This window comes from Equus asinus, chromosome 9 (assembly GCF_041296235.1).
Source record: "Equus asinus isolate D_3611 breed Donkey chromosome 9, EquAss-T2T_v2, whole genome shotgun sequence".
In the NCBI taxonomy this organism is placed as follows: Eukaryota; Metazoa; Chordata; class Mammalia; order Perissodactyla; family Equidae; genus Equus; species Equus asinus.
The window spans coordinates 13773537-13799724 of NC_091798.1; the positions used below are offsets into that span (position 1 = coordinate 13773537).

At 43.4% G+C, this 26188-nt stretch overlaps 1 protein-coding gene across 1 annotated transcript in view; it reads right to left on the reverse strand.

Moving 5' to 3' along the window:
- The window catches only part of DOCK2 (dedicator of cytokinesis 2), a 406061-nt gene that overhangs the window by 357540 nt on the left and 22333 nt on the right, over positions 1-26188 (reverse strand). Inside the window, exons 3-9 of the mRNA XM_014850884.3 lie at positions 17597-17637; positions 16389-16444; positions 15797-15893; positions 12833-12981; positions 7350-7485; positions 5178-5332; positions 2078-2159 (exon numbers count right to left, since the gene is read on the reverse strand). Of these exons, the coding sequence (XP_014706370.1) occupies positions 2078-2159; positions 5178-5332; positions 7350-7485; positions 12833-12981; positions 15797-15893; positions 16389-16444; positions 17597-17637 (716 nt within the window). The remainder of the gene's footprint in view (positions 1-2077; positions 2160-5177; positions 5333-7349; positions 7486-12832; positions 12982-15796; positions 15894-16388; positions 16445-17596; positions 17638-26188) is intronic.

Genomic DNA, 26188 nt, shown 5'->3' on the forward strand with positions numbered 1-26188 from the left:
GTGGGGCAAGCAGAAGCAGGACAATGAAACTTAAAACATGTGTCACCTGATTTAGTAATTAATTAGTACTCCTTTTATCATTCAGTCTTATTTTCCGCGTTAGCAGCAACCCCGAAACTGGGCAAAGTCTTAGGGAACCTCGTGGTTTATGTTGCTTTCCTCTTACAGGGCCACGGAGGGTGAATGCTTATAAAGCAGACAGAGGGGAAGTCCACCACTGGCCCGACCCATGTGCCAGCTCCTCAGACTTTGCCCTCAAATAGGAAACCAGAAAAAGCTAACATCCAGAGACAAGAGAAATAAGGCTAGAGAGGCACATGCCTGCTGAGTCTTATCTCATCTCTAACTTAAACATCACCTCAGTGCCCAATGGAAAGTAACTCCCAGTCAAACGCCATCACGTTGCTCTGCTTTAATTATCTGCATCGCATGGATTTCCTTCTGACATTTCTCTTGTTTATTTATTCATTTACTTATTTTCTGAATTCCCCCCATCACACCATGAGAGCAGGGGCCTATCAGCTTAGTCACTGCTGTATCTCCAGCACCCAGCACAGAGCTAACACGGTAGGTACTCACTGGATAGCTCTGAATCAATAAAAGAAGCTAGAGCACCACGACCTTCCTTATCCCGAAATGAAAACTCCTATCATTTCATGAGAGGGAGGTGTCAGCCTGTTGAACCAATCAACCAAGGTTTTCAAGTTCATTTGCTGTGAGAAGAAGAGGTGGTGGCATAGGCAGAATTCCATGAAGGCAGGATCACATTCTCATTAATACCAAGTGAAACAAATTTACCGATGCCCTTTCCCATATGTTTACATCATGAATTGGTTCTCTGCAAAATGAACCACTGATTGATGCCCTGTCCCTCGCTCTCTCACAAAACATCTGTCTCCTGGTTTAATCAGGAACCCCATGAGACTCTCCTATTTATCAAGAAAACAAATAGGCTCCTCCTTCTAACTAATAATAGATAAACAGGATTGAGGTACATTTATATATGCCAAGAAAACTTTGTCTAAGCAATTAGGACCTATGATCTTATTCCATGCCTCTGGCCCATTTTTCAAGAAATAACAAACAAAATAAATCAGCTGCACTCCAATCTAATTGTGACATAACATAAGACATCACACCTAATGGGCTGTAACTAGAAAATTATTGTAGAGCAAGGTAGGTTAATCTAGCATGTCGGTCACTCCTGGATCAAACCCACTGGCTTGCTCCACGCTCAAATCCCTCCCTGGCTCCTCCTCTGTAATTTCCCTTGCTAACACAGGCAACACAGTGAAAAATTTCATAAATGCTCTTCTCCCCCGAGGAGTCTGCAAACAATAATATCATAGACACCTTAAGATTATACTCTTAACATACCCTTATGGAAACAGGACAAGAGAGGGGTCTGTGCTGGAAATGATAACCTCGTCTCCTTCTTTCCACTTTTTCTCCTTTCCGGAGCTAAAAAGCCAGGTTCACTCTCAGAAATAAATTATCTAAATAACAATTGATTTCAACATTTCTACATACGTCTTGCCCAGTGAGTATTGGTACTTAGAAGAATGATCCCAGGGACCTGTAAGATCTTAAGTCATCCATGACTTAATTATGTTCAAAATATCCAATTTACCAAGGCTGCCATGTTCCAGGAAGGTCTTTTTTAAAATTTTCTGATACATTTTTAAAAGGGTTTTAGAAGGCCTGAACCAAAGAAAGGAACTCAGGTTAACCAAGCATTAGCCAGAAAATCAGAATAGCTGCTGTACACAGTTCCCCTAGACATCATTGCTGGAAGAGGTTTGTGCTTGTTGACATAGAGCTCTGTGTGTGTTCCCTGAGTGCACATGAGCGAGAAAGAGACAGGGCGGGAGGGAGAAAAAGAGAGAAGAAGATCCACCTTCCCAACAGCGTCCGGAGGGCACACAGTGTCCTCTGTCTGCTCTGAATATCTTCAGAAAGCCCCGAACACGGTTCTGCACCAAGGCTGCACTCCCTCCTGACTGACCGACCAGCCTCATTTCCAAGATCGTATCCTTCGAGTGTGGAATATGGTAACGAAAAGACAGTGCACACCCACCGTGAAGACCACCTTCAGGTTGTTGAGCATCTCGATCTCCTTTGGGAAGCCCCTGCTGCTCCATCGCACCACGTAGTTCTCACTGTGGGAAGAAGAGTGGCAACTCGTTACTGCCAGGGGCTCAACATTCACTTGGTAAAGATATTCACGGAACCCCTACCGTGTGCCCAACACCATGCCAGCTTCTGGGGACACAGTAGTGTTTGAGACAGACGTGGTCCCTCTCTCCAAGAGATCACAGTCCGGCCAGGGAGACAGACATTACATGAGCAGGGGCAGCAAATCACTAACACATGTGTATTCACAATCTCCTTTCCTGCCCCATCTGCTAGGTAAATTCTGGACCAGTTGCCTAATATTTTCGAAGAGCAGCAGCATTCTCTGTAGAGGTTATTAAGAGTGGCAAAGATGCGGGGGAAAGGATTTTTGTATGTTTTGCTGGACATTAAGAATGTATTCACCCTTCTCATCCCACTCCCCTTTCAAGACTGGGTAAAGATTTGAATTATTTTAAACTATCCATTGGATGTAGGACCGTTTCCTTGAACCGAACGTCACACTGTGATAGACTATAGAGGGCCTCAACCACTATCTGAGATACACTTTAACTATTTAAATGCAGTTGTTACAACTATTTATATGCAACTGGGCTATAAAGAAAAAGTTCAGGGTATTATGAGAATGTATATCAGAAGAGACTGGCCTAGTCTGGGTGGTCAGGGAAGTCTCTGCTGAGGATATAAATGTAAATAAAGTTGGTCAGGAAAAGAGAGTGGGAAAGGGAAATGTTTTAGGCAAAGCAAACAGCATGCAAAGGCCCAGAGGCAGGATGGAGCTCAATTCATCTAAAAAACAGATCCAAGGGGAAAGTGGTCAAGAGAAAAATTAAATATGCCAGACCATGTGGACCTTGCAGGCCATTCAAGGATTTTGACTTGATCCTAATAGTAATGAAAACCCATTGAAGGGTTTTATGAGGGGCAGTCACACAGTTCTGACATATGATCATTTATCATCTCACATCTTCTAGCAACCATACCCGACCCTGCGTGGTCCCTACTTGTCAGTCCAGCGCACCCAGAAGATCAAGAAGTCTAGTACTTCTTTAACTTGGGAGAAACTTAGCACAGTTTGCTGAGTTGAGTCATTAGGTTTCCCATGCCATGCAGGAGCATATAGTTGGTGCTAAATAAATACCCATTATTTTGAATTAGCATAAAAACAGAATAAAGCTCAAAACCCGTCAGCTCAAAAAGGCGTAATAAAAGAATTCAACAAAGTTAAGAGGAGTTGCCTTCTTTTTAGAGATTTGTTCTCTCTGACGTCTTGTTCATCTCTCTCCACTCACCCCGAGAAGACGAATAAGAGTAGTCTGAGCAAAGTTCAAGGGGGAAATGGAACTGATAACAAAATATCCCCGGCCCCAGATTAACCAACAGTTAAAATTCAATCAGGCTGAATGTACTTTTTCTTTCTTTTTTTTTAGTAAAATCTAAAAATTATAGTGGAATTTTCAGCAAACTAACCAAGAAGCCTCCAGTGCTCCATCCCCTCAAAAAAGATTTTTAAAACTTATTTCTCATGGGTCATTTCTGGACTGTCATAGTGAAATACTTGGGTATCTCCCAGGATCTTTCATCACATGTAGCACGCCTAGTTGAGAACCCGCCTGCTAGGTCAAACACCAGGCACCAGCAATTTTCTTCTAGGGGAAATACCATCATAAATAAGAAAAGCAATTTAGAGGGCTGAGCTGGCCCCATCCATCCTTGCCCAGGAAGATGGGTGGTAAATCCAAAGGCCCACCTCACACCAAGATGAGTGAGACCTCCTCCACATGACACTCTCCTCAGGGGAAGGGGAGAACAATTCCAAACCTCCTTGAGCTCTTTTGGAAATTAGCCTTCTCACTGGCCTGTCGCCTAAACTGCTTCTTTTTTGTCCTACAAAAATTTACCTTAAATTTCCCAAACCAAATCTCTTCAGGCATCCTCTGGACTCCGACTATGATTCATGCCAACAGTGAAAGGTCAGTCCCAGATAAATTCCTCCCAGTCCACATCCGGGCCACACTGCGGATGCTCCAACTTGCCATAGGTTCACTGTATGTCAACCCTGGTTAGGGCAGGCAGGAGTGGAGAAGACTGGTTTCTTAGGAAAAGAGCAGCGATCCAGAGTCAGATGGCTGACATGAGGGGTGCTTCCAAGTTCCCTTGCCCCTTTCCTGTACCACGCCTATTTGCTTCTTTCTTTGTTTTCTACTCTTTTTCTTTTTTTGGTTTTGGTCCTTTTTGCCCAACTCCTCCTCATCTCTCACTCTTCTGAAGGCAGTGGTCACCTGTAAGGCAGGATGGTCTGAGCCACAAGTAGAGGCCAGGGGGCTGAGAGTGGGGGCTGGAGGGTACCAAAGACTTTTCCCTGGAGATGCTCAAAGTTGTTTTCCCCTCCTTGCGCTGAGACACTAGAAGTTCCCTCACTTCCTCCGTTCTCAAGAACAATTAAATAATAATCATAACAGCCACTGCCATTTGGAGGACAGACACGACATGTCAGGCCATGTGCTTTTTCTCCTTAAAGTCTGAAATAAATGACCCCGTGAGGTTGGCATTCACATTTTGCAAATGGCAAACTCACTCTTAAGAAAAATTAACAACCTGCCTAAGCTTAAGAAAGAGTAAACAGTGGGGCTAGAATGTGAAGCCAAGCAGATTCAGAGGCCACAATGTTAGCCCACTGATGCCATGAAGATATGGAGTTTTCACCATTCTTAATTCCTAATTTAAAAGCAGGTATTTTTATTGTCTCCAATGCTAACTGTCTGAATCTTGTGATTTCCGGTCGTTTTCCAGTAATCGAAATCATATGTACAAAACCCTTCTGTGTAACCATAATCCTACTGTGGGAAAAATCTGGTGGGGAGCAATAGCTCCACCTGACTCCCACACCCTAAAAGAGGTTATGTTCACATTCTCAGTTAGGCTTAATTTTATCTTCCAGGTGGGAATTTCTCCACAAGTGATGGTAGAAAAAAAGATGCTTTGTGCTCTGCCAACTCCAACCTCCCACATACAGAGAAGTCAGACAATATTAACACACCCACCTTATGACCATTTGCTTGTTGGGATCATAGAGAGACATGAAGAGTTCAGCATCTTCCCCAATTCTGCACACAAAGTTTCTCACAAAGACATAGAGGCTGTGGGTGGGGGATGAAGAGATCCGGGAATACATTCCGTAATCCGGCTGGTCTTTTGACTGACAGGTGGAAGGAAAAAGGGAAAAGGATAGAGAAAATTAGCCCAGCATCACTTCGGACAACAGAAAGATGGTCCAGGACTTTGAGAACCAAGATTTCAAGCCTGAAGACTTCGGCATTATACCCACGTCTACCACCAAAAGTTTCTGCAGTCTGAGCCAAGACACATGAACCCTCTTGGTCTTGATTTTCCCATCCTGGGAAATACCACCACTGACCCAGCCTTTCTCATAAAGTTAGTGTAATTAAAAGCACAAACTATAAAAGAAAAAAATTGCTTAAATGGACTTCATCAAAACTAAAAACTTTTGCTTTTTGAAAGACACTGTCGAGAAAGCGAAAAAGCCAGGCACAGACTTGGGAGAAAACACATTTGCAAAACATATATCTGATAAAGAATTTGTATCCAGAATACACAAAGAATTTTCACAACTCGATAAGAAAATCAACCCAATTAAAATGGGCAAGATATTTGAACAGATGCTTCACAAAAAAAGATTCAAATGGCAATGGTTAATCACCACTAGTCATTCAAGGAAAAGCAAATTAAAACCACAATGAAATACCCCTAGAATGGCTAAAGCTAAAAGACTGACAACATCAAGTGCTGACAAGAATGTAGAGCAACTGGAACTCTCACATATTGTTGATGGGAAAGGAAAATTGTACAGACCTTTTGGGAAATAGTATGGCAGTACCTTAAAAAGTTGAACATATACTTATAATGTGATCCAGTAATCCTACTGCTGGGTAGTACCCAAAAAGAATGAAAACATATGTCCATGCAAAGATGTGTGTGCAAATGTTCACAGCAGTATCAGTTGTAATAGCCCCACACTGGAAACAAACCAAATGCCCAAGAACTGGTCAACAGTCACAGCAACTCAGCAATGAAAAGGAAAAAACATCATAAGCCTCAAAAACATCATGCTGAGTAAAAGAAGTCAAATACAAAACATATATGATTCCATTTATATGAAACTCTAAAAAAGGTGAAAGTATTGTCACAGAAAGCAAATTAGGGGTAGCCTTGGGCTTGGGGTTGGGGAAAGGGACTGACTTTAAAGGAACTTAAAGAAACTTTTAGAGTGATGGAACCATTCTATATCTTAATTGCAGTGGAGTTTACCCAACATTGTATATTAATAAGACTCATTAGACTATAGTTTAAAATGAATTAATTTTATTATGTGAAAATTACATCTCAATAAAGCTAAAAATAAAGTTGCTTTCAAATAATATAGAGTGGCTAAGATTTTTTTTTAAAAATATAAATCAGATTATGTTAACCTTGAAGAGATTGTCTCCCTGAAATCTTTCATTGGCTTCACACAGCACATGGAATAACATCTTAACTCTTTTCTATGACCCCTGAGGCTCTATAAGAGCTGACTCCTGCTACTTCTCTCTCCAAGTCATTGCCTGTACTCTCCCACTGCTCCTCATGCCCCATCCACACTGGCCTTTCTACTCCTTTAACATTCAGAACTCAGACCTCCCTCAGGACCTTTGCACTTGCTGTTCCCTCTGTATAGAATACCCTGTCCCTAGATTTTTCCAGGCCTGGTGCCTTCACGTTATTCAAGTATCATCTCAGATGTCACTCTTCAGAGAGGCCTTTCCTGATGGTACCTTTTAAAATAGCTCCTGATTCATTCTGATTCACATAATTCTAGTTTATTTCCTTCTAGAAACTTATCACCATCTAGGACTAATTTGTCCATTTATTTATTTACTTTTGTACTGCCTTTCTTCTCTTCTCCTCTCTGGAATATGAAAGCTTCACGATGGAAGGAAACTTGCCTGGCATTCAACTACCTGTGGGATGGATGCTGAATGAATTACAGATCCAAGTACAAAAACACAAGAAAATGTGTCTGGTTACTGATTATCTCAGGTCATAAGACAGATGTCCCCTTGAATAATATACAGTATGGTTAATTAGCCTATTGTTTTAAGTTTATGATGGGGGAAATGCCTGCCTGGCTTGGCCAAAGCCTGTTTGACAAAGCTCACCATTTCTTCCTTGATGCGCTCTGTGATTTTCCCAGTCGCTTCCTCGTGTGCATGGAACAAGCTGATGACGCTGGTAGTATCAGGGTCCAAGATATTTCCATCTTCATCTCTGACAATCAGATCAAGCTCAAGGATTCTAAGAAGCAAAAACAGGAGGCAAGGATAAATCAGGGCAGGCTGAAGCCTTTAGGACGTTGGTGAGACATTTCTACCAGAAAGTTCACCGGGTTCTGGGGATCACAGACTCCCACAGAACAGCCAGCTCTGCATCAAGAGTCTTGCATGCAGCCAGAGTCACACCGGTATAGTTCAGCCTTTTGGGGAGGCACTGTGGTGGTGTGTATTAAAACTTTTTTAAATGTATGTTTCCTGCAATATTGAACCTAGAGAAACACCCATATTTGAACGAGGATGTGAGTTGCAGCAGTAGTCCCATCAGCAAAGTGTTGAAAGAAACCAGAATGTCTGTCAAAGGAGGAATGGCTCAAGAAACCGTGATCTGTAAGGAAATTCCATGTAGCAGGGTTAAAAAAATATGTTATAGTTTTCATATGTTTAATAATGTATCTCAGTGAAGAAAATCAAGTACAGAAAAATGCATACAGTGTGTTTTATGTAAAAAAACAAACAAACAAACCAAGCCAGATATGTTATCTGGGTACATGTACATGAGTGACAATGAAGAGAGAGAAAGGTCTGGACAAAAAGCACCAAACTACCAACTACCAATTCTACCTGCATGGGTGCCTGTGAGGAGAGGCAGGGCCCTGGGACTAGGAGGGCCGGGGGGTCAAAAGGGACAGGTGCCTTATCTCAATTTGTTTGATGTTTATATAGTACAATATAGTATAGTATAATATAGAATAATACATAAATATATACGCAGAGAAAGTACTCATGTATTATTTATTCAGTAACAACTTGAAAATAGTTGTCGGGGGAAAAAATTCTCAGATATATTGATTGTTACTCACAGCTTGCTCTTTCCTCTTTGACTTCCAGGCCACAAGCTTTTCCCTGTTTGATATTGATTTGTTTCAACTGTACCTGCCATTCTGATTGGCATCGATGATACCAATAACAGCAAACACTCACACAGCACTTGAGATAAGCTCACACATGTTAAACATTTCATGTATATTATTGCATTTAACCCTCATAACAACCATACGAGAAAGGTACTGTTAATACCCCATTTTACGGATGAAGAAAAGACTGAGAATATAGGAGCTAATTAATTTGCTCAAGGTCACATAGCTAGTAAAAAAAAAAAGTAATATGGCACCCTAGTCTGCACTCTTTTTCCTTTCTTATTTTTTTTTCTTTTTGAGGAAGATTAGCCCTGAGCTAAGTGCTGCCAATCCTCCTGTTTTTGCTGAGGAAGGCTGGCCCTGAGCTAACATCCATGCCCATCTTCCTCTACTTTATATGTGGGACGCCCACCACAGCATGGCTTGCCAAGTGGTGCCATGTCCGCACCCGGGATCCAAACCGGCGACCCCCAGGCCACCGGAAACGGAACATGCATACTTAACCGCAGCGCCACAGGGCCAGCCCCTGCACTCTTAACCTCTATGGTATACGTTCCATACAGGAGGTGCTTAAAAGCAGTATTGGGTTGGGGTGCAAGGGGTAGGTTTGCAGAGGCCTTAACTTGAAGCTGCTTTTGCACTTGATGTCGAGATGGAGGACGTCAGTTGTCCATCCAAAGAAGGTAGGGGGATGCTGACGGAGACTCTGAGAAGAACAACAGTGTCCAGCCCAGGCACCGCTACCGAGCACCAGATTCAGGAAGGGCAGCAAGGACAAATGAAGGAGACTCAGTTCTCATCTCCCATTTGAGAATCAGATTGAGAGGCGCATCTCCCATCTCATCCAAATGCAAAGGGAAGGGAGCCAAGGTTCACCCATTTGTCCACATTGATTAGGAAATTAACTTCCAACTAGACATGACTCATAATGTTGCACGGCCATGCTGCCAAATGGGCGATGATAAGGGGAAACAAGTGCATTCAACTAATGCTGAGCAGAGGCTCGTGTGACCTCGGAAAAGATGGAGCATAGCCAATACATAATTTAATGCCAGGATCTCTCTAGCTCTTTCTCTTCAAAATTTATCAAAGTGGATTTGGTTTTAAAATGTATGAATAAAACATTCTCCTGCATCTAGCTATCTTAGGATTTGGAGGAGTCATTTGAGGAGTCTTCACTCCTTGGGTACCAAATAGTTTGTCCATTACCAGTCCCACTTGGAACTTTGGAAAATTTAGTCGTTATGGGGCAGGACTGTCAGGATTCCCATGACCCATGGTCAGGAAGGCTGTCCCCCAGTAGGATAGCAGACCATTCATTTTGGAGAACTGAGCGTTTTGACATTTTCTCCTCAAGAGGTAGTCTCATTGCTCTCTTCTGTTCAAGAAAGTGATAAAATGAACCCAAGATGAGGGCAGGGGAAGAAGACCCCACTGAATGCATTTTTCAAAAAAATTTTTTTAATGATAAAGAAAATAGAAATGGCTCCTTCTGGGGTTCCCCATCACCCTCTGGACAAATCCCAGCTTCTTCACCTGGCACTCGGACCCTCAAGGTTCCAGCCCTCGTCTGTCTTCCTCTCCACGTCCATGTCACCTCTCAGCTCTTCCCAGGTTCTCTCTCTCTCTTCATTTCTTCACCTCATGATTCCTTCTAGTCTTGTTAGACATGGGGCAGGTATCGCCCCTGCCCTCCTCCCACCCTCTGCCCGACTTCCTAATCAAGTGTCTGCTTACTTCTCTCTCCCGCACTCGTCCCCACAGTCCTTGCCAGGCAGGAGAATGCAGCAGGCACGTGCTTAAACTCTGGAGCCAAGCGTCATGGTTCAAATTCCAGTGCATCTTGGGCAAAATGACCTAATCATTTTGAGCCTCAGTTTCCTCATCTGAGAAATAGGGATGATAACAGTACCTACCCCACAGAGTTGTCATGAGATCTAACTGAGTTAATACATGGAAAGTGCTCAAAATATTGACTGGCAGAGAGTAAGCAGCCAGTAAACTATTACTAGTTCTCATTGCTTGCATTCTTTTGCTGTTATTGCTAAATATAGAGGCTGCATTTTGTAAATGTCTGACCTCAGGGCCTACTAGGTGCTCAACAAAAGTCTGATGTCTGAATGAAGGGAGAGAGTGAAGGAGGAAAGAAACAGCCTGACCCTGAGCGGCCTTCCAGCTCTCAGTTCCACCCTGCTTCCCTGACTCTCACCGCCGGAGGCCGTGCTCCTCACACGGTCCTCACACTGCCCAGAGCTCTGGCCTTCTGACTGTCAGGAAGTCACTCACCGCATCTCAGAACTCTGAGCCCCCTGGGACACGGAGCCAGCGTTAATTTAAGGCACTGAAGTCCCTCTCACTTCCAGCTGAAGTCATTAGGGAGGGGAGGCAAGAAGCAATGGGCCCCTCAGCTCGGCCTCAGGCTCCGAGGGCATCTCTCACTTCCCCAAAGGAAACCGACCGAAACTGAAAGCCCAGGGCTGCTCTGGGCCGTGCCGCAGAGGCAAGGCTGGTTTAGGCAAAACCGTCTTGCTCCTCGCTCTCCCATCGCCACCAGCCGTTCAGGCATTCAGTTATCATTCACTGGGCACCTACTGCGTGCAGATCCTATTCCCAGCACATAGAGATGAGTCGCACAGTGACTGTCAGAGAGCTCCCGGCACAGCAGGGGCGACAGGCCTGTAAGGAGGCCATGACTGTTCAGGGTGCTAAAGGCCTGCAAGAGCGCCTAACCCAGCCAGGGGCGAGTGGGGGACAATCAGGGCAGGCTTCCCGTGAGCAGGGACTGTTTCTTCCACCCTTGGTCCTTTTTCTCAGGAGCGCCAGTGAGGAAACAACATCCGAAGTCACAGACACCATTGTTGTAAAGCAGCAACACCCCCTCGAGGCCCACGCTCCCAGATGCGACCATGCTCAGCCTGAAGCGCCACCGTGCCAGTGGGGGCAGCAGCCGCGTGGCAAACCCTCCTGTCACTTTGGGATGACACGCACTATAAGCAGATTTGGGCAAGCTTGCCAGCTGCTAGCAGGGGAACTGGCAGAGGGACTGTGCTCCGCTCCGGGGATGGGAGGCAGCTGTAAGTTGAACCATTGACTTTCCTCTTCGGATCTTCTTCCTAGTGCATGTGACAAAGTCAAGAAAGCATGGCCGCTGGGAAATCTTCTTATTCCCATTGAATAAGCTCTTTCTACTTCCCCCTCAGGCCCTATGTTCCAGCCTTCTGACCCCCTATGCAGTCTTCTGAACATGCCATGCTCTCTCATGCACTCCTACCCTCCCTTTTTTAGCCTACTTAACACTTATTTGTCTTTCAAAATTCAGCTATGGGCCACCTCCTCCAGGAAGCCTTCTTTGACTTCCTTCTCCAAATCAAGTTAAGAACACTCTTGTTTCCTAAGCTACCAAACTTATCACAACACATAGCAATAGTTTACTTGTAGTTCACTCCTAACTGGACTGTGGTCCCTTAGTGGACAGGAACTTTTATTTCCACAGCCTCAACACCTAACAGGAAGTCAGTACAATCATAAGTGTTCAAAACGTATTTGTTGTTGGGATAAATAAACAAACGAGTAAGATGTTGGAGGGCATTCAAACAGCTGGAAGGGAGGGAGGGCTTTTACGGTTCTCAAAGCCTATCCAAGCAGCATAGCGGCAAGGCTGGTAGCCTCTGGAGCCAGGCTGCCTGGGACTAAACCCTGGTTCTGCCATTTACTAGCTGTGTGACTCTGGACAAGTTACTTCACCTCTTTAAGAGCCTCTGTTTCATCGTCTGAAAAAAATGAGGACAATAAAACTGCAGGCCCCAGAGAGTTATTATAAGAATTAAATGAGACAATGCACGTAAAACACTTAGTATCAAGCCTCGTGCATAATAAGCTCCGATTAAATGTCAGTTATAATATTATTATCAATCCTATTATTATCGGCGGGCTGTCCTGCCTCAAAACTTGTTTCACGTCTCCTTAACTTCACAGCATTCAAACTCAGCCAATTTCTGCTTCTTCCTTTTGAGGAAACACGTTTGTAACTCTGTGTATGAGTTAGCTGATGGCATGCGGCTTAGCTAATTTAGGATGAAGGAAGGGACATTAAGTCACACAACTGCGATTTAAGGGAGACTTTTTTAAATGCAGGAATAAAATGACAACTAAGCTGAAAGTGAACCAGCGTGACTGTGCTCCTCAGCCCTCAGAAGCAGGTTAACCGACCACCTTCAATCTCCCCGCCAGACAGGAAGCACTGCTTACGCGAGGCTTCTCCCCCCACACGTCCCCAGGGCCCTCGGGGGTGATAACAAAGGCACACAAGCCCGACCCTTGGTAACACCTTCTCCCAAACAGAAAGTGGCAAACTTGCATCTAAAAATGAAACCAAGCTTCTCGGGAGGGAAACAGGGACGAAGGGAGGTGGGTCGGGGAAGATAGCATCTTTTCAGAGGAAAGCGAGGTTACTTGTTGCCATAGTCGATTTTGGACGTGACTTTCTGCTTCAGTTCCTTCAGCTCGTCCTTGGGCAGCGTTCCTGAGAGGAGCTGGGACCGCCACTCCATCAGGTCGTACATCATGGACTGCACCTGCAGGAATCGCTCCTGTTTGCTGGCCTAGGAGACAGGAAACAATTTACAGTCACCTGTGCAGAAGGTGCTTGGGCATCCATTTAACAAACTGTGCCCAAGTCAGGCGAGCATGTTCAGTGGCCACGGCTTGAGCATCTCTCCTGGCCCTTGCCCAGCTATGTGAAAGGATTGGGTGGTGGGTAATCTCAGTCATTGACATATTTCCTCCCGCTAGACCATAGGGGTTTCCCAAAAGGACAAGTGATAATCCCAATCACTTCTTGGTTAAAGAAAGGGTGACTTCTGACTCTTATTCAAAAAGATACTTGTCGAACAGGAATGCCTTGAACATCTGCTGTGATGCATGTCCTAGAGCTCAGGTCCTTTAAGGCTGGGAACCAGGGCCATTTCTCTGTGATAAAGACCCCTTTCTAAGGCAGTGTTCCCCCAAGTGTGACATGTGTACAAACCGTGGGACACAAAGACACAAGATTCAGTAACATGGACCCATATGGCAATTATCTTCTGCTCTCTTTCTATCCTTCTGCTTACAGGAAGGAGAAAGCTGCAGTTTCATGGAAGGGTCTTTAACCCCTCTCACATTTGTTCATTTCTTTCTTTCTTTCTTTTTGGTAAGGAAGATTGGCTCTGAGCTAACATCTGCGCCAATCTTCCATCTATTTTTCATGTGGGATGCTGCCACAGTGTGGCTTGATGAGCAGTGGTAGGTCTGTGCCCAGGATACAAACCTGTGAACCCCAGGCTGCTGAAGCAGATCACGTGAACTTAATCACCACACCACCGGGCCGGCCTCTGTCAATCTCTTTTTTTAACAAAGAGAGAGAGGTCTTGGGCTCAGAGCTTTTGACAGGTACTATAGCAAGCATTTAATAACACTGTCTTGTTTTCATTGTATTTATTTGAACATCGTTCTTCTAATTCTGCTAAGTACTTTTGACTTTCCATTTGGGAAAGCATGCATAGTATAATAAAAATTATATATATTTGGTCTTCATCCTCATTCTTGGCACCGAGCTCCTAAAACTCTTGTAATTTCCTGAGTGATAGGAGTGTCTTTTCTTATTCATAATGAGCCCCTTTTGGCCATATCTAAGTTTATGGTAATGACATGACTCTTGGCAGCCTCCCTGCTAGATTAGGAGAGGGGCTGGATGCCAGAGGAACCAACCACGTGATAAGAGAGTTGGAATTTTCAGCCCACTCCCTCACCTCCCCCACCCTTAACCTCCAGGGAGGGCAGAGGGGCTGGAGACTGAGCTCAATCCCCAATGGCCAATGATTTAATCAATCGTGCCTGTGGAATGAGACGCTGACGAAAACCCTCCAACCGTAAGGTTCAAGGCGCTTTCCAGACAGTGAACACATCAACGTCCTGGGAGGGTGGCACGCCCAGAGAAGGCATGGAAGCTCTGTGCCCAGCCCCACCCTGGCACCTTGCCCTGTGTGTCTCTTCCATTTGGCTGCTCCTGCATCGTATCCTTTCTAACAAAACAGTAATCATAAGTGTAGCACTTTCCAGAGCTCTGTCAGTTGTTCCAGGGAATGACAGAACCTGAGGTAGGAGTGGGGAGGAATCACGGAAACCTCCAAACTTGTACCAAGTTTGGACAGCAGTGCAGCAGCCTGGGCACCTGGGACTTGCAACTGGCATCTGAAGTAAGGGCCATCTTGTAGGACGGAGCCCCTAAACCTGTGGAGTCTGGCGGAACTCTGGGTCGTCAGTGTTAGAAGTGAAGTGAATGGGTAGGGCATCCAGTTGATGTCAGAGACTTGGAGAACTGTTGTTGGAATGATGGAGCTATGAAAGCCCTTAGGTAAATTACTGAAGTTTACTAAAAAGAGAGCCAATTTAGGTATGAAGTAAATATTATACAAGTGGTATAAAGATATAGCAAGAATCATGAAGGTGATACTGGAAAACTGGGAGTTTAAGGGTCTCTGGACTTGCTAGTCAAAGATTTCCTGAGGGAAAATGCCAAGCTTCCCCAGTGCACATGTCCGGGAGGTCTTAAAAGGGTAGTGGAGGTGAATAACTAACCACTTTAGCCTCAAGTCTACTGTTTCCCCTCTAAACTTTCCTAACATCTTTTGGGAAACTTAAAGAACTGGATGTGACAATGACCATATATTATGAAATATCCCCGTGTGAGTTACATTTATGAAGGGAAGAGTTAAGTGTGCAAATAGCACATGCACACCAGCAGGTGTGCACCGCGCGGTGAGAAACATGCAGTCACCTTTGGTTGACATTTTCACTCTCAGCTCAACGGTTTGCTTAGCTAACTGCTTTCATTAGGAGCTTTAGAAGCACAAAAGGAGGATTTAAAATTAGATTTGCTTCAATACAGCGAAAACACATGCAAAATACATCTTTGTTTTTCCAGGGTCAAAGCTTCCTCGTAGATCTGAGGGCAAAAGCCTTTAGTTAGTTAATGTATGAGAACAGCATTTCTCAAGGTGTTATCAGCAGACCAAATCAAAATCTCCTGAGTTTATTAAAAACGCAGATTACTAAACTCCATTAAAGGAAGTTTTATTTTTTAACAGTTATCAAGGTGACTCTTATGCATACTTAAGTTTGACAACTTTTGCACTAGTTTAAAAACAGAAGGATCACACCAGACCCCATTTATGATGGCTCTGTCATTAGCTTGCTGTGTGACTTTGAAAACATCACCTAACCTCTCTGGGCCTGGACATCCTCATACATTATACTGTTCGTTCTATTATGCCACTAAAGCCACTTTGGCCTGCTCTTCTCAAGGCTAAATTCCAAATTTGAACCAAACCAAAGACTGCAAGAAGCTTCCATCCCAGGGAGCAGGGTTTTGAGTCTCACCACATAGAGCTGTTTCCAGATGCTGCCCCATTCCCAAAGTGTCGTTGTCACTTCTTGTGCCAGAGGAATTTCTGCGGGAATGATGTTCTCGATATTTCTATTTAAGGTGGGAGAGAAAACGGTGTGAAATTGAGACCCAGATGCTAACAAGATAAAATGCTGGCAAGTTTGCATTAAGTTGCAGCTGCTGAGCGGGGCCTTGCTGGCTTGAGACTGAAGCGCCTCCAATAACCACAGCAGTTACCTTATGCAAATGCAAGGGACTTCCTTTTCAATGTCCTCCTCACTGGGGTGGGCCCTTCAAGCTCATTATTCAGGATTGTTCTACTTTAATACAATTCAAAAGCAGCTGCCAGTGAAAAGCTTGTTTCTCCAAACTTACTAATACCCCTCAGAATCAGATCTGAACACGAATCAATTTGGATTAGATCTCCCATCAAGTGAGGGAAAGGAGACACCCAAATAAACACAGGCAGGAAGAAGACAGATCCGCTGAGCATCCTTCACATCTGCCAAGTCCAGTTTTTAAAGCAGACAGGACAGAGACATGCACGAGCCATTAAAGTCAAGTCTGGCAGAGAATGGCAAGTACCTTCTTTTCTCAACTGTCACTTCCTTGATGTGTATAAAGGATTTAGGAAAAATTCCCTGTTGGAAATAAAATAAGATAAATATAATAAATTAAAATGACATATCCTTACAGAAATAACTGACCCCAAGTCTTTACGATTTTCCCAAAAGCCACTGATTGGTAAAACCCTCAAACTTTAAAGGAATAATTCCAGAGTCAGACAGAGTAGAGGTAGATTCTAAATCTACTCTTTTATTCTAGTTCCCCTCCGGTTCTCCATTAGTTGTTCTAGATCCCACAATAGCCCTGGATTCCAAAGGATGCTCCAACCCCCTTGTGGACACTTGTCCTATCAGATGGGCCAGACAGGAGCACTTGAAAGACTCGCTCTGCGTTAGACAAGGCCCTGCCTCTCCCCTCCCGCCCAGTTCCGGGAAGGCAGTCTCCCTTCACAGTCACCACAGCAGAAGGTCAGGTCCTGAAGCAAGAGTGTCCTTGGTGTGTAAGCTAGTTCAGTATGAGACCTATTGACCCTGGATTTATTTTACTGTTCTTTAGAGAGCACAGTAGGACCATGCCTCCCACACGGCATGTCAGGGAGGGAGAAAGAAGCATCTGTAATTTCCTTGCTCCATAAGCTTGGCTAAGTTAACGAGAGAAGTTTATCAATCACTTGCGAATTCCTTCATAAATTCAACCAATGTGCACACTGGGACATCCGGTCGCTGTGCTAGACCCACAAGCGGTTAAGGAGACAGCAAAGCAAGTGCCTGCTGTCGTGGACATGACAGTGTAATGTGGGGTTGGAACGAGTGAACCCCACTAGGGCAGCGACGGCCCTGTCCTTTCTGCGTCATGTTGGACACCCAGGTGAGGAAATGATGAATGCCCCACACAAATCTAAAGAACAGCAGCAGAAGATAAATTTCAAATAAAAAGTGCACAACTCCACGGGGACTCGAGGAAGGGAGAAATCATATGTGGTCGGCATATCAGGAAAAGTTTCTTGGAGGAGAGAGCTCTGGAGGTTGGCCTGAAAGAATGAGTGCAAGGAGAGGGAGTCCAGGCACAGCAAGTACCAAGGCGTAGAGGTGGGAAGACACTGGAAGCCAGCAGGGAGGGACGGGCCAGTTTGCTGAGGAGTAACGGTGGGACATCACTGCCCAGGGGCGCGGCAGGGCCGTAAACCACATCCAGTATTGTCCCACATAAAAACAAATTGACCTTACCTGCAACAGTTTGTGCTTTATGAGGTATCCCCTATACCAGTCTGCAAGAGAAAACAAAGAAGCAGGTCTCTCATCTATTCTTACGTGTTAGTTGCTGGTTTTGTTGTTGTCGCTCCATTTGTTTGTTTTTCAACCAGCAAAGAGACTGCAGCAAAGTGCTTTAGACCTTAGGTAGAGCTCAGAGCCTGGAAACCCCCAGGCTGCAATAATTTGTTCAATTGGTCACCAACATCTCCAAAAAGTGTCTAAAGATACAGGGATTACACATAAAAATGCAAATTTCCTCCTTCTTTTGAAAACACAGGAGGCCGAGCGATGGTGGCCAGCGCTCCCTGTGGCCGCAGTTGGCTGGCAGGGAGGGATAGCTGGTCCTGTCAGATAGAGCAGGCGTCTCCGCTCTGCCTTCACTTACCTCCACTGCCTGCCTGGGTCCCATGTTCACATGCGTGCTCCCAACCTCTCTTTAGGGACACAGAAAGGCTGAAAATAACATCCACAGTTCTAACAGCAACAAATGGTGTCTAAAATGTAATTTGCAAAAGTTTGTTGTTACAAAACAGATGAGTTCAGGGATGGATAAAAGGACAGGAATTTGAAAAGATTCTTCCCTTTGCAGGACTTTCAAAAGTGATTCAATTAACAGAGATCCAAATTGCACACAGTCCTCGGACAAAATGATCCTCCATGCAGCCAGTATGGATGATTATAATGAGTCCACCGGCCTTTGAAACGATTCAAACATAGTCAAGTAGTGACATTTGTCATCTTTGTAAATAAAGAGTGTCTACTGGGAGCCTCATTAATGAATCCTCATTACTGGGCTGACAGACTGTTGTTGGAATATGTTCTCAGCAGACATTTGCGTAGGTCCCAAGACAAACAACTTACAACGCAAAGTCACCCCTCACAGGCAGGAGCCAGTCTGAGGGTTAGGCCTTAAGGAAAGTTATAAAGCAACGGGAGCCCATGGTGGCTCCTATTTTGAGAGACAGAAAGAGAAAAGGAAGGAGAGGGAAAACAGGAAGAAACGGAAGCTGGAGAAAAAGACTCGGATTTGGAATAAAGCACCATTCTAAGCACTCTTTGAATATGAAGACTTTTAATCTTCAAAAGAACCATATGTGGTGGGAACTGTAGCTATCCTATTTCACGGAGAGTGCCTGCCTGAGGCACAGAGAAGTTAAGTGACTTGCCCAGGGTCACACAGCCAGTAAGTCACAGTATCAGTATTTGAATGTAAGCAGCCCTCATACTGTGTTTCCTGTCTAATGGAGGAAAGAGCATGGTGGTTGCCTAATATTTCCATTCTCCCAATATCTGAATCCCCAAAACTACATCCTCACTAAGCTTCTTCCCAACTGAACACTTCCAGTGGTGGAAAACTTACTGCTTCATGAAGCAACACATTCTATTTCCACACTCCTCTAACAATTTGTCCACAACTCTTGGTAATAATTAACCATTAACAATTGTGCTAATCCCTGCTGAGTGCTTTCTGCGTGTTAGGAACTCTGGTAAAGTTTTTTGTTTTGCTTTTTGAAATTATAAATTAATCTTCACAACAATCCTATAAAGTAGGTACTATTACTGCCTCAATTCTGCAAATGAAAAGAGAGAGGCACAGAGAGATTAAGCAACTTGCTCATGGTCACGCAGCTTGTGGGTGACGCAACTTCAATTTAAATCCAAGAATCTGACTCCAGAGATGACACTCCTCAGCATCGCACAATAACAACCCTCTTTATTTCCAGTCCTTCCCCATCCCACCAACTAGACATGAAAGCATATTTGTAATATTATTAGCTATCATTTATTGATTGCTTAATGCAAGAAAAACTGTATGCTAACTGTATACATGCATTCTCTCATTTAGTCCTCTTATCAATACTGCGAGCTAAGTATTATCATTCCCATTTTATAGATGAAGAAATTGAGATTCCAGTCAATTGATGTCCTGGGCCAAATCACACAGCCAGAGTTCAAGAGGTCTGTGTGGCTTCGAAGCCAGCCCTCAAAGCTATTCCACCACATTGTCCCCTGTGCAGTGAGCACAAATACAGACTAGGGTCTTTTAGCTGCAGTGACTCGAACACACTTGATCACCAAGGCCACCAAAATCCACCAGAAAGATGGAAAACAATCAAGGGACCAATAGTCTTACTCAAAGCTCATGCCCACATCTGCATCTCCATGAGAGGGGCTCCGCCAGGGGCCCTTGACTTCCTCCTCCAGGGACTCGGCCTGCTCTGACCCTTGAGGCTCAGTTACTTGCACACACCTTGCAGGTTTCCTGATTCTCTGAACTTCAGCTCACTCCTGAGCAAGGAATGTGTTGACTCTTACCCAACATACACATTCTGGCTCCCAGATTCAAGTTCAACCAACACTGATGGTTCACCAACTGTGTGCATGACACTGGGCTAGAAGCTTTCAGAAATAACTCCCCAGTGACCCTTGACGAGAAGGGCCTAGCACCACCTCCACTTGCTAGATGATGATAATGTAGCAACTGCATCAGGGCTGTCCTTAAGACTTTTTCTGACATCCTTACCCCTGGGGTCATTGGTCTCCATGACCCTTGATGTCAGCTCCCTAATCTGGTCACCGGTCAACTATATCCAGCTGTATTCCAAGACCTGACTGGACAGATAACAACAGTTGACACACATAGCAAAATCCACAACAACAGACACCATGCTCAAAAGCAGGCTCAGTGTAACACAATGCTTACCATATCCCAGGACCTGCCCCTGGGCTCAACCCCCTTTCCAGTTAAACAGCAGCCAGGGCTTTTTGGCTAACTCTACCTATGAGACAAGCACTTTTTTTTTTTAATAGAAAACTCACAAAGTGCATCTTGGGGGAAGATGAGAAAAAGGACATTTTTTACCATCTTCTGGACAATTAAGAAGTGCCGATTACTCAAATTGTCTTCCCTTCCCATATCCCAAATACCAAAATGAAACGTACTTAAATTCTCCAGTCACCTAGGAGCTGCGGGGGAAGGAGGAGTAGGAGGAGAGAGAAAAATATCTCAGAACATCAAGAAGGAATCCACGGCCTAGTGATCCAGTCCTCTCTCTGCCATCTCCGGGCAGTGGGATCTTTGGTCACGTCACTTAAGTCTCGGAGTTTTCATTTGTAAACTGAGGGAAATAACACCCACCCCACAAGGTCATTGCAAAACCCATTCTTTAAGTAGGACTATGAGGGAAAACATATCTGGCAAAGGTACAAAACATTGGACGGGATGAAAACATAGCAACCCCAGGATAAGTGTGACCTATAGTGTGGAGAAAAAGATAACGGAAAAGGGGAGGGGGAGACTGGGGGCTTTAACTGCATCTAAAATTTCTATTTCTCAAAAAAAACTGAAGTAAACGTGGAAAAATGATTATATTTGTTTATCTTAGCGGTGAGTGCCTGAGTGTATTTTACTATCCCATGTGATTGAGATATCTAATAAAGATCAAACGGAAGCACGGGCCTGTCAGTGGTCAAGACTACAAGTTCTGGAATCAAAGCCTGGGTTTGAATGGGGATCTACAACTTCCTGCCTGTGTGACCTTAGACAAGTTACTGCATTTCTCTGAGCCTTGGCTTCCTCTTCTATAAAATGGGAATAATAATAGTGCCTGTCTCCTGAGGCTTAAATTAGATAAGGAACTCAGAGTTTGCCCAGTGCCTGGCATACGATGAGTGTTCAAAGATTAGTAAATACCATTCTTTCTTTTAAGAATCAATAATAATAAAAATAATAATCAACCAGAGAAAGTCGGGCATGTTTTCCATTGTTTTGTTTCGAGGAAAATATCTTGGAGTAAATTTTAGGTTACTATAGCTAATTTATTTCAGAGGAACTTTATTTAAAAGAAAGTAGGATCTTTTTGAACTTTGCAATGACCCCTTACACATTTTCTGAAAATGAAACCAAATGATTAGCTATGTGAAAAGATTTTTCAATGAAGATGTCAGCATTTTATTAAAAAACAGAAGTTATTAGATGAAAGAAATAGTTGAATCCTTAAAATAGACTTGATCATGCACAAACAATAAGCATTTTTTTCTCTTAAACTGGAAGTAAATCTATAGTTTGTCAGAAATAATGTAGCCAAAAAATGTGAATCTGAAGAATTTTTTTGCCAATACTTTATAGCAAGTATATAAACCAAAGTGATTTGAGCTTATAAAAATGTAAACTTGTGTGAACAAAACTTGCACTATACCAGATTTGAACACCTAGTGAGATTCACATTCTTACTAAGTTTTCAGCTGTGTTCTTTTTGCATTCATTTTTTACTTTTATTAAAGGTTCAAAACCAAAAAAAAGGAAAAAATCCATAACAACAAACTAAACGAGACATGCTTCAAATTCAACATAATGGAAGTTTACTGACCAACGTTTGCATGGCACCCTCCTTCAGAAGGAAGAACGCTTCACTTACAAACTTCCCGTAATGAAACATCTTTACTTCAGAAAATGAAGTCCCTTTCACACCGACTTGTCTCTAGAGCAGACCCGAACAAAGAGCCATCTCTCTGCAAAGTGGTGCATTAAAAAGATACCCTGTTAAGTGCTCACAATGTCCGCCTCTTACCCTGAAAGCAAAGAACTTAGATGAGTCAAGATCACTCTCGGTGGAGCTGTTAGTACGGAAGATGCTAATGCTCTGGCTGTACCCCACTCTGAGTGGTGGAGTCAAAACTCTTCACACGGAGATCTTCGCAGCTGAACCAAGATGACGTAATGCATATGTGCTGACTTAGAAAGAACTCCAGGTATTTTTAAGTGAGAAGAGCAAGTCTCAGAACGGCATGCACAGTGTAGTCCTGTTTCTAGAAAATGACAACAAAAGCTGTGCCTTACCTGAAAATAACAAAAGACCCTGTGTCAACCTCCTTCCTCCCCTCCCCTTGTTTCATTTTACCAGTAAGTGAAATTCAAAAGCTTCTTGGGAACTACTGTCTAGAAACTCCATTCTCTTCCCCACCAGTGGGCCCCCGTGACTCGGACAAGCATGCGCATCAGTAGTTGAATGAGACTTTCCCTGTTGTTCCAGAAAGGAACCCTCAGGCAGCAAATAACTGAGGGTGGAGCAGACATTCCCTCTGAAAGGCTTATAAAGAAGAGTCTAAACAAGTTGGGCTACCCGTAAAGATCATCCCCCCCACCACAGTCTACATAATCAGAAGACAGAGGGGGACAGAGAGGTCTTCGGAAGTGGCAGTTGTTGCCTTAGGAGTGCATGGTATAGCTCCCTCACCCTAAAAACAAACCCAAGCATGAGGGTGCAGCCCAGGAGATTTACTCAGAGACGTTGGGGGCAACTGGCATCTCATTCCCTACCTGGCTACTCATGTAGGCGACTGGTTGATCTTTGGGTTTATTTGATTAGGGAAGACAGAGAATTGGAAAGAGAGCACCCCCAACTCCCTACCACCCCCAGCCTTGTTTAAGCTAAGGAATGGGAAGGAGGAGGGGAGCAGTGAACTGGATATGGGATTAAAGTCTTCTTTTGAGATGTCATTAAATATCAGGAAAGATATCAACCAAATATGACTGCAGGAAGCGATTGGGGAAAAATAACATTATTTTTTTTATTTTTATCCCCCCATGAGGAGTTCGGACTGCTCAATAAACACATGCATTTTCCACATCTAAAATCAGGACACAGAATGCTTATGATGCCTCTGGGTAGAAGAGGCAGTCTGAGAGATATAATATGGACAAAGAAATAAGCATTAGAATGTCTAAAGCTTAGCAACAGGTATCCTTCCAAACTGTTTGAGTTTTTATCACAACAAAACACTATCTTTATAATAAAAAGTTAATCAAAATGTTTGAGCTCTAGTGAAAGGAAATTCATTCATGTCTAAGGTTCCAAGTCAGGTTCTTTTTATCACCATTCATCCCACTGAGTAAATTTAGTACAAGGCAAGGCGTGCTAGCCTCATCCATTCCAGAAGGCCAGTTTCCAGGTTCCTGGGCCATATTGTAAAGATGAATACCTGCCAGTCTCAATGAGCTCTGTATAAGCAGGGCATGGATAGAATTCACTGACACAGAGCACCTAGGAGCCAGGCATGGTGCTAGACAGCTTCTCTACTTTCTCTCATGTTATCCTCGTAAGAAGCCCAGGAGCAAGGTGATGCGAACCTATTTCACAGACGAGAAAACAAGCCTACCTACCCAAGGTCACTCAGCTGGTGGGTAGTGGAGAAGAGAACAACTTTCTGATTCAAAAGCCTGTGCTCTTTCCTTTCCACTTTTTTTTTTGGGGGGGGGAGGGGAAATTTAAAAACAATTGAAAAGCACAAAGAATAAAATAACAATTACTCACATTCCTACCACCTAGAATTAATTATTGCTAATATCTGGGAAACATACTTTGAATCTTCAAGACTATATTATTTTTGTCTAAAATTGATTTGTGCTGTTATAAAGAATTTCAACTAAGTAGAAAAGTACAATTCTAAAAGCTAAAGAATCATCCTGAATACTATTACCCAGGAAAAAAAAAAACACTATTAACATCATTCCAGTCCATTTTTCATTTATGTTTTTACACATAGAATGACAGATGGATAAATAGATAAAATGCGATCTTTTAAATACTTTCATAAAAATCAGCATGTAGTAAAGACGCTATGTAAATAAAAATCTCACATCTCAAACAATCTTATTTGTATTTAACAGAAGAAAAAGAGGTCAAGTGAAATTGAAGGAAATGTTGAAACTTCAATTAAGTGTTTCTTCTTCACAAAAAAGATTTCCTAAAAACTCTCCTAAAATGAAAGTAGCTATGAAAAGTATTAAAAGATTAGAGTAGTTATGGTTTCTTTAATTAGGTGTTTCATTTCTAGTTATCATTGACCAACTCTGCTATGAAAGTGATATCATAGAGTTAATCTGATCTCTTCTATTCGCCTCCCCACTTCTCAGTTTTATCAGTTTTTTTACATTCTCCAGTTTCCTAACAATAACATTCTTTTTATTAGTGGAAATAAACTAATTCTATTAGTAGCCATAAATATTAGAACTTTTAATAGTAATTTTTATAAATCAATTCATTTGGACTCAATGCTCACTACTATTTTCTTTTATTGCAGCTTTTTAATTTCTATATTTAAAATTTTTTTTTCAAAGATTGGCACCTGAGCTAACATCTGTTGCCAAGCTCCTTTTTTTCCTTCTTCTCCCCAAAGCTCTCCAGTACGTAGTTGTATATTCTAGTTGTAGGTGCTTCTGGCTCTGCTATGTAGGACACCACCTCAGCATGGCTTGATGAGCGGTGCTAGGTGCCCGCCTAGGATCTGAACCCGTGAAACCCTGGGCTGCTGAAGCAGAGCACACCAACTTAACCACTCAGCCACGAGGCTGGCCCCTTTAAATTTTGATTCATCTCTCAATTAGCAGGATTTTATTTTTCAAGTAGGTTTCTACAAGAAGGTTTCACGGGCACACCCAAGTTCTTTCTACTCTATCATTTTGACTTATTTTTGACCAACGCTGTGGTTTGCACTTTTCTCATATTTGCAGAGGAACTGTTTTCCAATCAGAATCATAGGCAGAATTCTCATCTGCAAAGAACACAACACCAGGGTGATCTCAGAGCACTTAGCTGTCCAAGGCCCTCAAGGAAACCTTAGGATCCCAGACATTCCAGTTCGAAAACTCTCTATTGGTATGAGTGTACACAGGATAGATCCTAATAATTCACAGACCAATTCCTCAGATATCCAGAATCATTCCAGTAGACTTCTGAACACTGTATTTTCAAAGTATTCATAAATTGGCAATCACTTACTAAATTAATAAGCTCACCTCTTTCTAGAACGGTATTATAGCTGGTTATTAGACGGATACATTAAAATAAGATTAATAAAATAGAATTAAAAATGGAAAACCAGAACCAAAGAGGTTAGAAGCAAGGACACTAACCCCAAAGACAAATAAAGGTGGCTTGGGTGAGCAAGTGTAGCCCTTCTAAAGGTCGGGCTCCAGGTCAGGGAAAGCAATGGCGGGCTCTGACAATATGTAACCTGTTTGGCCGGATTACCCCTCAAGCTCTTTCTCCAGATAAATTGCATGAAAAGAAGAGGAAAATACTCATCTGAATTTCAAAATGTAGGACACGGAAAATAATTACTATGGAGGAAAGAGTGCAGGCTTGCGGGCATGGGGTGGAGAGCACGGCCATGGGCTCCCCGTGTGACCCTAGGTGAGTCATTTCTCCTCCCTGAGCCTTGGTTCCTCACTGAAAACGTGAGGTGCGGGCCTGTTTCTCAGGATTAGCATTCAGTAGCACATAAGAGACACCGAGGAGAGTTGTCTTGCTGTTTTTATTTTCATTCTTTGCCCTTGGTGGACACCTGGAGTCTGCTTATCTGCCACGGGGTAGAACATCATTTGTAAAAGAGAGGGTTGCACTGTGGGAAGGGGGCAGGGTGTTTGGAATCACACCTCCCCTCCCCCAGTCTCATTCACCCTGTGTGTAAAAGGCCAGACTGGGGTCTCCAGAGGCCTGGACACTGGAAAGTGCCTGGTATCCCCTCACCTACAACCTACAATAACAATAATACTAAAGCATA